The sequence below is a fragment of the Phoenix dactylifera genome, unplaced genomic scaffold (assembly GCF_009389715.1).
Source record: "Phoenix dactylifera cultivar Barhee BC4 unplaced genomic scaffold, palm_55x_up_171113_PBpolish2nd_filt_p 001703F, whole genome shotgun sequence".
Taxonomy (NCBI): domain Eukaryota; kingdom Viridiplantae; phylum Streptophyta; class Magnoliopsida; order Arecales; family Arecaceae; genus Phoenix; species Phoenix dactylifera.
The window spans coordinates 36,889-50,613 of record NW_024069002.1 but is presented as its reverse complement, the minus strand read 5'-3'; the positions used below and the strand labels follow the sequence as shown (position 1 = coordinate 50,613).

At 40.4% G+C, this 13,725-nt stretch overlaps 2 protein-coding genes across 2 annotated transcripts; both read left to right on the top strand.

Annotated features, from left to right (window-relative positions):
- The first annotated feature begins 3,656 nt into the window (after positions 1 to 3,656).
- Positions 3,657 to 7,071, top strand: LOC120108996. Its single transcript, XM_039122732.1, has 6 exons — positions 3,657 to 3,951; positions 5,390 to 5,634; positions 5,713 to 6,111; positions 6,199 to 6,300; positions 6,389 to 6,706; positions 6,816 to 7,071. Exons 3-6 carry the CDS (start codon positions 5,986 to 5,988, stop codon positions 6,870 to 6,872), a joined length of 603 nt encoding a protein of 200 aa, XP_038978660.1. The 5' UTR covers positions 3,657 to 3,951; positions 5,390 to 5,634; positions 5,713 to 5,985; the 3' UTR covers positions 6,873 to 7,071.
- A 1,231-nt stretch (positions 7,072 to 8,302) lies between these two features.
- Positions 8,303 to 9,391, top strand: LOC103698703 (putative germin-like protein 2-1). The gene is made up of 2 exons (XM_008780744.3): positions 8,303 to 8,462; positions 8,603 to 9,391. Exons 1-2 carry the CDS (start codon positions 8,351 to 8,353, stop codon positions 9,154 to 9,156), a joined length of 666 nt encoding a protein of 221 aa, XP_008778966.1. The 5' UTR covers positions 8,303 to 8,350; the 3' UTR covers positions 9,157 to 9,391.
- The last annotated feature ends 4,334 nt before the right edge of the window (positions 9,392 to 13,725 follow it).

Sequence of the window (13,725 nt, the reverse complement as noted above, 5' to 3'; positions counted from 1 at the left end):
ATTTCAGAGCACGGTGACGAAGATAGCTTATCATTCACTGCTGCCAGATGATTCTTTTCTGCGTTCTTTGCAGAATCGACAAGAAATAATTGACTCCGGCGTGTCTGGATGTTTTGATATTGTTTGACGTTGTTTTGACTATTTAAAATTTTATAAGATTTTCTTCGATGGGGACAACTTTTTTAGGAGTTTGTATTTTGGTCTGATCAATTGTTGACTACAATTAGTCCAGGATCTGATCAGGTAAAAACTATACTTCTCTTGTTTGAGTACGAATCTTTCATTTTGAATTCTGTGGAAAAGGTTGACTTGTTATTCATTGATAAATTGCTCTTTCCAGTTAACAAGATATGAAAAATTAACATGCATTAGAATCCTGTCATCACATAATCAAACCGGCTAGCATCTCTTTCAGGGGAACGTCTATTCCTTATGTGGCACTATCTCTAAATTTTTGTTGATTTATATTTTATTCCTTCAATCCATTAGGGTGGAATACATGGTGGTGCCTGCTCACGTCCCCATATGGCTAGTTCTTTTTTTCCCCTTAAGTTATTATGGCAAAAATGCTTCCAAAACAATCATATCCATTCGTGCTGCTAAAGGAATTATGCCAAACGTCATGTTAGCATGTTTTTATATCAAGTATGAATAGGATGCATTTTTTCATTATAATTTCCAGCTGTATGTATTCTACCTTACCATTGCCATACTTCCATCCCAGTTTATTTCAAAGTGAGAGAGAAGAAAAAAAGAATCAACGTTTCAATACGTGTTGGGTAGTAATGCAGTGACAGGTTCTTTCAAATTATTCTAGAGTTGGAATCTAAGCTTATACTGTTCACCTTGCAATACAATTGATGCCTTTATCACTGTGACTGCCGGCTAACTGAAACAAAAAAGCCTAGAACAATTTGATTCTATCTATGATTTAACCTCTGAACAATTTGACTCTGGTGAACACCTAAGTATATGGCTGGAAACTCTGAGATCATATATACCTGCCTGTTTTGCTGTCAGCTTCACACATTGGTCCACATTGATAGCATGATGCACCCAATTATACTTCATAAATAACTGAAGTCTCCAATCACTGAACATATATAGGATGATATCTTACAATTAAGTTATCTTTGTTGTTAGTTATAACAATACAGAAACATGGCTTAAATCCTAAAAATAGTCCCTAGAAGATAGCATGAAACACAGTTTCCATAACTTCAAATAAGGAATACTCTAGAAGATCTTTTTGTACCATGATTTCGTATTGGTGATTCATACCCTAATTTCGTTTATTATTGTTTTATATTACTTGCAGTTCAATCAGTATTTTAATAGAATGGACAAAAGTTGGATAAATAAGTCGAGATCCAGTGCCGAATATTTGAATGGAGTTTAGAATTTCGTTAAATTTGCTTCTGAGAAATCTGAAATGAATGGGAATATTTTTTGTCCATGTCAAAAATGTGTAAATTGTTATGCTATCGCTCCACAAATTGTTGAAGAACATTTGGTATGGAATGGTTTTCTGAAGGGTTATACAGAATGGATATTTCATGGAGAGTCTAAATTGTCGTCTTCATCTAACCAACCCTTAGTTATAGAACACACTGCTAGTATTGGATCTAGTAACACAGACAGAAATCCTGTTGTAGAAGATGATATGAGGGGCTTACTCAGAGATGCTCTTGAACATAATATTAGAAATTTAACAGATTTTAGTGGAGAGCAAGAAGGAGCTCCAATAGGTGATGAGCATACCGTTACTGAATCTATACATGTTGAGGAACCTATATACTCTGAAGATAACACAACTCGGTATCATAACTTGCTGAAAGATTGTGATAAAGAACTATATCCGGGTTGTAAGAATTTTACGAAGATTTCTTTTATGGTGCATTTATTTCATTTGAAATATTTGAATGGATGGTCTGGGAAGTCTTTTACTATGCTTCTTCAATTATTAAAAGATGCATTTCCAGAAGGTGTTATTTTACCGTCAACTTCTTATGAAGCCAAAAAATTAGTAAAAGACCTGAATCCTATTAGGTCTTTTATTATATTCTACGATCGGAACTTTGAAAAATTAATTATTATCTGACTTAAATTTTTTAGGTACCGACCATGATGGAGAGACATTGTTCCAATGAATTAATAGTCCTTGCTCGAGGTCCGAACAATATTGTCAACAGATATGATGGGTTCATTATAAATGGTTTTAAATTTCATACAAAAAAACGTGAAAAATTTAGAAAAACACAAAATAGTGGAGTTATGGTTGAGGCGGACGGAAAAATTTATTATGGTACCCTAACAGATGTTTATGAGTTGGATTATTACGGGAACTTTAAGGTAGTATTATTTCGATGTGATTGGGTGGATATAAACTCATCTAGAGGTTTGAGGCAAGATATAAATGGCTTCACACTAGTAAATTTTTCAAGGTTGATACATACTGGTGTGCTATTGAAAGATGACCCATTTGTTTTTTCATCTCAAGCTCAACAAGTGTTCTTCGTGCAAGACTCTAAAGATAAAGATTGGTCTGTTGTTATTAAGACTAAACCAAGGGACTTGTATGATATGGGAAAAAGGTTAGCAGAGGAGGATGATGAGACTTATACTCAGTGTATGCCTTTTAATGTTCCGCTAATTGATGAACTGAATTCTACTAGTTTTGCTAGGATGGATGTTGAATGAGAGCTGGCTAGTTTCTTAATGGTAAGTAAAACATTAGTTTTATGCATTAAATTATTTTGCAATTTATAAATTATTTCTATACTTTTAATATTTAACTAATATTGATTCTTTTTTGTGCATACTAGATTACAATATGCCGCGAGGAAAACGTTTCAGAGATATTGAGTTTCAGCACACATCCGTGGGACCAAAGACTCATATACAAAAATTAACAAACAATTGGCATTCTTTTCGATCAAAAGTCCAATGTTGATCTTCAAAAAGAACAACTTTTATTATATTTTTTTCATATGTGTGAGGATGGTAGTATTCCTTAAACCCACTTGTTACGAGATATCTATTTTGGCGAGGTGTCTGTTTGACAAAGGAGGCTTCAGCTTTTGTCATGTATCTTTGCTGTTGTGTGTTTATTCCGGATTTTCAGATATCGTAACTTTTTTGCTTATATTGTTGATTGAGTTCTTTATTATGTGTGACTGCAAGTACAGGCAACCTAACAAATGACAAGAAGAGCTCTTTCCTACATCAAATGCTTCTTTTATAAGAATATTAAAAGTAATGTACTTTTAATATTTAACTAATATTGATTCTTTTTTGTGCATACTAGATTACAATATGCCGCGAGGAAGACGTTTCAGAAATATTGAGTTTCAGCACACATCCGTGGGATCTACTTCTGATCGTTCCCAGCAGCCCGATGAGCCCCATACTCAGTCCGGGTCCCAGTCGGAGCACGCTCCACCTGCAGATCGTCCAGATACGGATGACGTGGACGTCCTGAGTAATTTGATTTACAATCCTTTGCCTTTAAATCATTTGCCTTTAAAAAAGTACATTACATATGGCATATTTGATGATTTTGGATATTGGAAGTATTTTGACTTTTTTGGATGTATTCACATTAGACGTGTATGATTCATCCGCTGCGTAAATAAAAAAAAAAAAAAAGAGGAACCTTAACACACTAGTTTTGCTTTCTGCCCTCTTAGTAACATGTTCACTCTATTCATATTCTATTCCCGTATTTTTTTTTAGAAAAGAGATATGTGTAGCTATCATCATTAAAGTTGGGTTAACAACAAAATTGTCTGGTTATTTGTACTTCACTGTGGGAACATTATGACAATATGAAGTTCAACCGTGCTGTTTATGTTAGATCTCTGCATTTGCTACTAGATTAGCATCCATATGATAATGGCAGATGTCTTGGTTGTTTTTTCAGAATTAAACTTGTGGGTGGTGTTGGAACAGGTATGTTCTCTATGGGCCTTCAAATAGTTTGGCCTTTCCTTTTGCATCGACTTCTTGTCTGTATCTTTTCCCCTTTCATTTGCATAGGCTTTCGTGAACTGCAGAAGTACCTAAAGAAAAAGTTTCGGGCTGGTCCAATTAGGTCATAAGGACCAAGTTTTCCATGTTTTCATCTGGCTTAGCTCTGATATCATTGTCTATGTTGGACATAATTGCTGGATATTACTGCTGTGGAGGGAAAAGATCCCCTTCCTGACAGGTTTCAGCCTTTCTTGACCATTCTCTTTAAGGTCACTCGACTTTCAGCTTGTTTAAAAGTTGACTTCTTGGATCATGGAAGTAAAACTTAACAGGCTTTTTCATAGAAGAGAATAAGTACACTCTTTTATGTGAGAGACCGGGGCATTTTGCAGCCTTGGATTAACCATGCATGACCTTTTATATCTGATAACTTTATTTTCTGGTAATTGTTACTTTCCTTTTCATCGATGGCGAGAAAAGTACGGTGACCATGCTGCTACCTCTGGCTTTTGTGATGATCAAATTATACAAGAATACGACTGTCTATTTTTGCTCCTTTCTCTGAATGAGAGGATGGGTATATCATACAATGCAAACTCCAGCTTTGAGATTTATCACATTGGTTTAAGATCACATATTTAGTTTGAGACATGCACTTCAAGACTGCATCTAGAAAGCAGGTGAGTTTTAAGCAAAATTATATTTAAGGCCATATTGACATGCTACTGGAACATAGATGCTACTGGAACATAGGTGATTTTTCATTCCAGTTCTAACTATTTTGCTTTAAATCATTTGCTTTTAATGACTTATGAGTTCATTGACTTATGGAACATAGATGAGTTCCCATTAATAAGTCTGTGGCTCCTAGTGACAATAACAACAGTTGATCAACAGTACTGGGCTGAAGAAAATCCAGAGATGTAGAGCCCCCTAACACCAATCAACGCAACCTGAAAAATATAGAAAAAGAAGGATCCCATCCTTTCAGAAATTTGAGGAACAACATATCATAACCCGACCACCACCTGTTGTGGCAAAACCCCATACTAATCCAAGAGGATGGTGTCAATATGAGCATCTGTTTCAATACAGTCACAGCCTTCCATTACCATATCCAAGATAGTTGGCTGTAACAAATCCTGCATGTAAGACCCAGATAGATAACAACAATAGGATCGAAAGAAAAACTACATTGTCCTGGGCTGTTCATTACAGTGTCCAAGAAAAAGAAATGTAACAAAACCTGCATATAAGACCCAAAAACTGGCATCCAGTTCATTCCAGTTTCAAGAAAAGTAAGTTCATTCCAGTTTTAACTATTTTGCTTTAAATCATTTGCTTTTAATGGCTAGATGTTCATTCCAGTTCTAACTATTTTAAATCATTTACCTTTAATGGACTTGTTATTTTATAGATGGACTGGGGAGAGTGAGGAGAACACGAGGGCCCACTCGAGCACGGGACGTATGGAGCCTACCTGAGGATGAGAAGATTGTCGTCCATTGCAACGAACTGGGGCAGCCCATCAATAATGCTGCAAGCATTTTATCAACTTTTTTAGGATCGGTTGCGCGGAAGGGACAATTGTGTCCACTCAACTATACGAAATGGAACGAAATGCTTCCTTCATATAAGGTTGAGCTTCTTAGAGTTGTTGAGGTAAAGAATTGAATTTGCTTACTATCTTCAATTATTTTTTGATTTAACATTGATATAACATTTTTGACTTTGATGTAGACAAAGTTTGTCCTGCCTGCAAATAGCCATGATTGGGTGCTAAAGTCCGTCAACCGCAAATGGAAAGAATATAAGGCGAAGCTAAAGGCGGATTGGAAGCACAAGGGCATGACTGAAGAGGAGGTGGCCCGTGTTTGTCCTCCAGATGTAATCTCTCATCAGTGGAGGGAGCTTGTCCACTACTGGTTTTCCGAGAGAGCTCAGGTTGTGTATATTTTTTCAATACCTTAGATTGTATTTACTATTATTATAGATTAAAAATTTATACATTTTATGCATTACATTGTTTATTGTTTTTCGGGGAAGACATATTCCAATATTGGTAGAGCTGCTCGAGCATCACAGACTGTTCCTCACACTTCAGGCTCCATGAGTTATGCGAGGCGTAGAGCTGAATTCGTAAGCTTTCTTGAAATAATTTAAATTTATTTTTAAATTATTCTATCATATAGCATGTATACTCTTGAAATATACTTTTTGTTGTAGGTGGATGATAATGGGAGGGAGCCTGGTAGGGTGGAGTTTTATAGGATGACTCACACCCACCGAGATGGCAGCTTTGTCCGAGAGGAGTCAAGAGATATAGTTGTATGTATTCATCTTTGACTTGTGCTGTATTTTTTTTTGGTTCTATTATTCGCATACATTAATTTGATTTTTTTTTGGAGAGATATAGGATAGGGCAACAAATCTTATTTCGGAGCGCGTCGGGGGGTCATCATCATCCGACGCGACCCATAATATTGAAGCTGAAGTGCTCGCTGAATTGATGGGCCCAGAGCGTTATGGTCGAGTAAGGGGTTACGGCGTTGGAGTTACCCCCACTCAGTTGTCTTCAGTGGGCACATATACAAGAAATGCCAGAGAATCTAGTAACACTGCAGAAGTTCGTCGGCTTCAAGCAACTATTGATGAGTTGAAGCAAAACCAAGCAAATTTGCAGTCTCAGCTTACGAATATTTCTTCCATGTTACAACGGTTTCTCCCTTCTCAGGTAAATAACTATATGTATTTTAATATTTTACATATTATCAATTATGATATATGAGTTAATGTATCACATTATTCTTAACTTCTAAAGTTTTTTTTAATTTTTTTTGTAGATTCCTGATACTTCAAACGCTAGTAGAGATGATGATGGAGCTGAATCCCGTCCCTGATGCATTCTAGATTATCTTTTATGAGTTTGATATGTATATGTTTCTGCTTTTTCAGAGTACATTGTAATTTGCTTTTTCAGAGTACATTGTAATTTGCTTTTTTAGAGTACATTGTAATTTGTATGGCAGCTTTTCTGATACATGAGTCAAAAACATGGAGTTTTAATCAGATATATCAATATTCATATTTTGAATGATCTGAGTATTTGTGTCAATGTCTCAATGTAATACAAGTTCATATTGTTATAATATATGTTTTGTAATTTGTATTTTACAATACGGATTATTGTTTTATTTTTTTTTTAAAAAAGACAATTTCCGACGCTTTTAAGCGTCGGTAAAAAAGGTCGGGGCACCACCGGCACGCTTGTGCCGACGCTTCAAAAGCATCGGCAATTGAGCAATTGCCGACGCTTAAAAGCGTCGGAGAAAGGTAATTGCGACGACGCGTTAAAGCATCGGAAAAAACATGGATTTACCGACGCAAAAAAGCGTCGGGGAAAACGCTTTTTTTGCGGTAAAGCCATGTTTCTGGCATGTTTTTGCCGACGCTTTATAAGCGTCGGTAAATCCATGTTTTTTGCCGACGCTTGAGTAAAGCGTCGGCAAAAACTTTTGCCACTCTCGTATATGCGACGCTTTGCCAACGCTTGGCGATTCGTCGGGGGTGTTTTAGCCGACGCTAATTAGCGTCGCCAAAGCTCAACGAAAGCGTCGGCTAAAGTCCTTTTTCCTGTAGTGCTGCCACCATAACTACATTGACCTTTTCTGTGACGGAAGGAAGAGGTCATCTTGAAGTTGCTAAATCTCATTGTGGCCAAGTATCCGAACATCTTCATGAAGGCTAGCTCCCAGCTTTGGATCTTTCTTTGAATTGTTCAATTTTCTATGGCAACAAAAATAAAGTCGGAGGAGGAATGTCTCAATAAACAATTGATGACCGTATCTTTAAATTTATTAACTTTTTTCATGTTCATCACATATGTCCATACTAGCATAAAATTAAACAAATAAGTAATTCGTTAAATTATAATAAAAATGGCTGGACTAGTTCATGATTAGACTACGAAACAAGCCTTATTATCTATTTAGCTGGCCGAACCGTTGTACCGTCAAAGGCGGCGAATATTGATCTATTCCATCTGCTGTTTCTCACCTACCATCAATATGGTTATAGATCAAGTTATACTTTATCAAGTTATACTTCGTCTTTGGGAACGTTGCCTTTGGCCATGGTCTACTGGAATTGGTGGACAACTGAAACCATTTTATTACTACTTTATAAAACAATACAGAGCAAATCACGACCACCCTTCCCGACTGCTTCAAAGGTCTAACCATCTCATAAACCGGGTCCCTCATCTCTCCACTCTCTCTATATATATCCATCTACTCCAAGCCATCCCAGCGCACCGAGCTTCGATCTAAACTCTCGAGTTCCATTCCTTCTGCACTCTCTCCCGCTCAACCGAACAGACATGGCTTCACGCATCCTCCTCCTTGCTTTCCTTGCGCTGGTTTCTTCTCACGCAATTGCTTCTGATCCTAGTCCCCTCCAGGACTTCTGTGTTGCTGACAAAACGTCCCATGGTAATTATATATATTCTTCCTTTTTTCATGTTGAGCAAAATTTCTTACTCATCCACAAACTTATAAGTAGGCTTTCGAACGAGGTTCTTCTCAAGTTTTTCTATCAAGCTTAGTGAATTATGTTAATTTTTATTGTGCAGTATTTGTCAACGGTCTTGTGTGCAAGAACCCAAACGATGTCAAAGCTGATGATTTCTTCTTCTCCGGCCTCGACAGGCCTGGCGATGCAGCAAACAAACTTGGATCGAATGTGACTTTGGTTAATGTGGAGAAAATTGCAGGGCTCAACACCCTTGGCATCTCATTGGCTCGCATAGACTTCGCTCCTTATGGCCTGAACCCACCTCACATCCACCCTCGGGCGACAGAGATTTTGACGGTGTTGGAAGGCTCACTCTATGTGGGTTTTGTGACTTCCAACCCGGACAACCGTCTCTTTGCCAAAGTCATCAACAAGGGTGATGTGTTCGTGTTCCCCCAAGGTCTAATTCACTTCCAGTTCAACTACGGGACGAAGAATGCTGTTGCTATTGCCGCATTGAGCAGCCAAAACCCTGGTGTGATCACTGTAGCCAATGCGGTGTTTGGGTCGAAGCCACCCATCTCTCGCGACGTTCTTGCAAAGGCCTTTCAGGTGGACAAGAAGACTATTGACTGGCTGCAGGCTCAGTTCTGGATGGACAACAACAACTGATAACACTTTCTTTGCCAAATACAAAGATTGCTACGCTGATTCATTTGTATTCTTTAGATTGTTACACTTATTCATTTGCATTCTTTAGCACAAATAAGCAAACAATGAGTTGACAATTCTACAGCAATAGAGTTAATTTATTTCCCAGTAGGAGAAAGTGCTTCTTGCTTCTGTTTTTATTTTTCTTTTTGCTGTAACATTAGGTCAAGATGTTTGTTGGACTTGATATCACAAATTGCTTATTCATTTATCCACCAACTTTATGTTTGTGAGCGGATAGGATGAATTAAGCCATAGGCATCATAGAGGAAAAGATGGATTTTACTGAATGGAGGACTGAAAAAGGAAAAGTATTTGGATCTGGATTGTCTTTCAGCAGCCATGGCTTCAAAAGTTTGGCAAAAACAGAATAGTGGTGTATGACATCCTCCGCACAGGTTTGAGAAGCACCTACTTCTAAGCTTCTGTCTGGACTCAGGCTACTTCTAATTTTGACTATTAGGAAAACAGCTATTCCTATCTCTATCTCTCCTCTATCCCTGGCTGGAGGAAGAACAAAGTTGAAGGGAGGCAACAGGCGTAGCAAACCTATATTTTTAATACAAATCAAATTGGATTATTGATCCAATATCTTGGTTAAATCGATCTCCATTTAAGTTTTTAATAATTATATCTTTGACTAGTGGCTGGTTATGGTGCATTATTTGCAATATGATGGGGACATCAGAGCCCTTCATCCAGATGATCCTGAGCCCTCGGATTGAGTCAGACCCTTTTATTTGCATATTTAATTTATTTTTATTTCTGGATTTATTTGCATTTTAGGGTTTATTTGTGGTTTATTTTATTTCTGGGCTTATTTGCATTTTAGGGCTTATTTGTGGGTTTATTGGGCATTATTATTGTGTAAGGGGTTTTATTTTAATTGTTCTTATTGGGCCCTATTTATAGGGAACTTTTATGTTGATTAGGGTTAATAAAGTATTAAAATTTTCTCCCCACCTATTCTCCTCCTCTCTTCTTCTCCTCTCCCTCTTCTCCTCCTCCTCCTCTTTCTCTTCTCCCTCTTCTTCTGCTTCCATTTTTAAATTTGGTCCGGCATCAACTTGGTATCAGAGCTTCGGCTTTGCCACTGCTGCCAAAGCCACGATCGTTCCCTTTCTTCTCTCTCTCTCTCGGTTTTCACCAGGCGCGCTCTCTCTCGGTTTTCACCAGCCCCCCCCCCTTCTGTCGGTTTTCACCAGAGAAAAAAAAAAAAAAAAAAGAGAGAAGGTCCCTCCCTCCCTCTCGGTTCTCATCAGAGACAAAAAGAGGGGAAAACCCCTGTTCGACGGCCCCATTCCGCCAGCCGCCAAGCTTGCGGCCACCACTCCCACGCTCCACCGCCGCTGCATCGCGCCACCGCCAGGCCGAGCGCCGCCTCCTCCGAAGTGTCGCCGCGCGCCCCGAGCGCTCCGCCACCATCGGGCACTCTGTTGCCGCCCGTGGAAGCCTGAGGCCGGCTGCCTGCGTCGTGTCTGCAGAGGGGACCGCCGCCGTGGAGTCCCGCGGTCGGTCGCCGTCGGTCGCCGCAAGCCCGCGGCCGCCGCTGTGCCCTCCGTCCGCCCGCAGCCGCCGCCACGATTATCGGCACGCCCGCCCGAAGCCATAGGGAGGTTGAAGAAAGCCCTAACGGGTAAGTACCGAGCCCGTTAACTCGTAACCCGTTAGCCCGGTCCCCCCCCCCCCCAAAAAAAAAAAAAAAAAATCACGTGCCTTGCACGTGAGGACTAACGGGTTATCGGAGCGGGTCACGCCCGACAACCCGAATCCGACAGGAACCAAGGTTTTAAAAAAAAAAAAAGAAAGAAAAAAAAAGGAGTAAAAAAAAAAAAAGAAGTTACCTCTTCGTCTTCCCCGAGCCGTGGCAGTCGTCGCTCCTCCGCCGTCGCGCCACCGCCACTCTGCCGCTCGGTTCCAGCCGCGCCGCCCAAGCCCGAGCCGCCTCCCGTCGCCGCCGAGGTCTCCGCCGCGTCCGCCGGTGCCGCTCCGCCCTGAGTTCCCCGCCGAACCCTCCGCCGCGCCCTCTTCCCCTGACCGCACGCCGCTTCCGCTTCCACCACAGTGCCGTTTCCGACGTCGGCGCTTCCATCTTCCGCCGCGGTTTGCCGCCCCATCGTCCGCCGCCAAGCCGTCCGCCTTCCGCCATCGTTCGAGACCTCCACCGCAGCGCTTCCCCGACTGCGGCCACCGCCCTCGGCCTTCACCATCAACGCCGCCGAAGCTTCCGCCCTCCCTTCGCCACCACTACGCCATCCGCCACCGTCGCCGCTGCAACGCGCTCCTCCATCCTCCTCACCGCCCATCGCCCCTCCCTAAAACCCAAATCCCCATTCACCCCATTGGAACCCCTTTGCCCCTCCTTGACCCGCAGACAAGGCCCTCGGGACCATCAAGCCGCAGGCCCCTTCGGGCCCAACCCCCAGTCCCCTCTACCCGCGGGCCGCAACAGGCCCTCCCTGAAGTCCCTTCCAGAGGACCCAAGGTCAACCAATCCCCACATCAAACTTTAGTAGGCTCTTTATCAACTTGTGCGCCAGTAGCATCTCCTCTCCACAACTTCAACCGCTAGCCGGTCATCTCTCCTCGGCGTCCACTTCAATCATGCAACAGTCTAAGTTCAGCAATCAACACCACTGAGTTTCTGCGCTGCATCCAACGACGTCTCCATTGCTTGAGAAGCCACGAGCGAACGACTCTGGTCGTCTACTTTCCGACAGGTGATAGATTTCCACTTTTTCTTGGGCTTGTTCATTTAATTATGTTCTAGTTCTCTTGCATGATAGCCACATTTTGAAAACTTACTTTTGCTGTCAAAATTCAGAACATAGAACCCCTACTTTCAAACCCATCCTATTTGCCCTTTTAAAATCTAAATATTAAATTAGCACACCCTAACAACTGGATGCTTCTCAACATTCTTCGATCAGATTGATTTAGGATCAGAACAACTGTACTACTTGATTGCAATCTAATTTCTTAAATTGAATAATCTTAATCCTTAATTCTGAATAACCGAAGTAAAATTCAGCAACATTTAAATTTTAAGTTATTATTGTGAAGACTTGCTGATTTCTGAAATCATAATAGATTGCATTAGTAGGTTGTCCTGCATCAAATTTGGTCCTACATCATAGTTATTAGGGTTTCATTAGTGACACTGCATTTCACATCATCACCTAGTGTCATCATTGCATGTCAACCTGTAGTGATATGGAGTACTATTTCAGTCAACCTAAAACCCCTGTAACTACCATGAATTCCGACATTTTGAGGTCTATCAAGGAACAGATCGTTGCCATGCGGGCTGGATACAAGGAATTCACACAAGAGATCCGTGAGCTCATGTAAAATTCTAGGACCCCTACACCGCCAATCCCTGTTGCAGCCCAACCTAAAATTGGTTTGGTTGCACCATCTGTAATCCTTCCCCGTGTTCTTGGGCACCAAACCCAATGCTCAAGATGTCAACAATTCGACCACATAGCATCCCAATGTTCCATTAGGACCTACCTGAGTACTGAACCAGAAGCTAGGAGCCAAGAGGTCGAATATGTCGAAGAAGTCTATGAACCAAATATAGAAGACTATGAAGAAGACTTTGAAGACGAACCTATAGAATTAGATTTTGTCCAAAATGATTTCCAAAGGGAGACTATTGATCTAAGTACAACCAAGTCATTTCACATCACTACTGTGGAAGAGATAGTGACAGATATTGAGAGTCAGTCACCTGAATTGGCATTTGTAGCTAAAGATACCCATGTGGAGTCCAATCTTGAACATTCCCCTATAGTAGTTTCCCTTCTAGAGGAGCTTAATGATGTAGTCCCTGATGATCTTCCGGATGCACTTTCTCCGATACGTGATATCCAACACGCAATTGATCTAGTTCCCGGAGTATTTCTGCCCAACCTTCCACATCATAGGCTCAACCCAAATGCATATGCTAGGACTTGGGATTTAATTTTACCGATAGTTGAGTTTGCATATAATAGTTCGGTTCATAAGTCCATAGGCATAAATCCATTCGAAGTGGTGCATGATTATAAACCTAGGCAACCCATAGACCTGTTTTTCATGTCTCATCAGTATAGAGTCTTTGAGTCTGCACAATCAATTGCTTCACATCCACATTCATTGCATCAAGAAATCAGCAATTGTAGTCATTTTAATAACTTAAAATATAAATTTCTTGCTGATTTACACAGACGTTATAAAGAGTTAAGTGAAAAAGATTACGTCATGATAAGAATTAGGCTTGAACGATTTTCTTCAGATACGTTTAAGAAATTGCAAACTTGTAGTGCAGAACCGTTCAAAATCTTAAAGAAAATCAGTTCGAATGCATATGTTGTGGATCTTCCTGATGACTATGGGATTAGTGCGACATTTAATATTGAAGATTTGGTCCCATACAAAAAGATAATATTCATGCCTTCTGACCCCTTTATTGATATACCTACCCATGTTGGACACCCTGACCAATTACCTGCTGTTGAGCCACCACTTCCCAAAGTTCATGCACGC

Excerpts from the sequence above, each read along its gene's own strand:
- LOC103698703 (XM_008780744.3), top strand. The coding sequence starts at position 8,351 with ATGGCTTCACGCATCCTCCTCCTTGCTTTCCTTGCGCTGGTTTCTTCT. Across the intron at positions 8,463-8,602 it reads TGCTGACAAAACGTCCCATG|TATTTGTCAACGGTCTTGTG; the intron begins GTAATTATATAT and ends TTTATTGTGCAG.
- LOC120108996 (XM_039122732.1), top strand. The coding sequence starts at position 5,986 with ATGCATTACATTGTTTATTGTTTTTCGGGGAAGACATATTCCAATATT. Across the intron at positions 6,112-6,198 it reads CGAGGCGTAGAGCTGAATTC|GTGGATGATAATGGGAGGGA; the intron begins GTAAGCTTTCTT and ends TTTTTGTTGTAG. Across the intron at positions 6,707-6,815 it reads AACGGTTTCTCCCTTCTCAG|ATTCCTGATACTTCAAACGC; the intron begins GTAAATAACTAT and ends TTTTTTTTGTAG.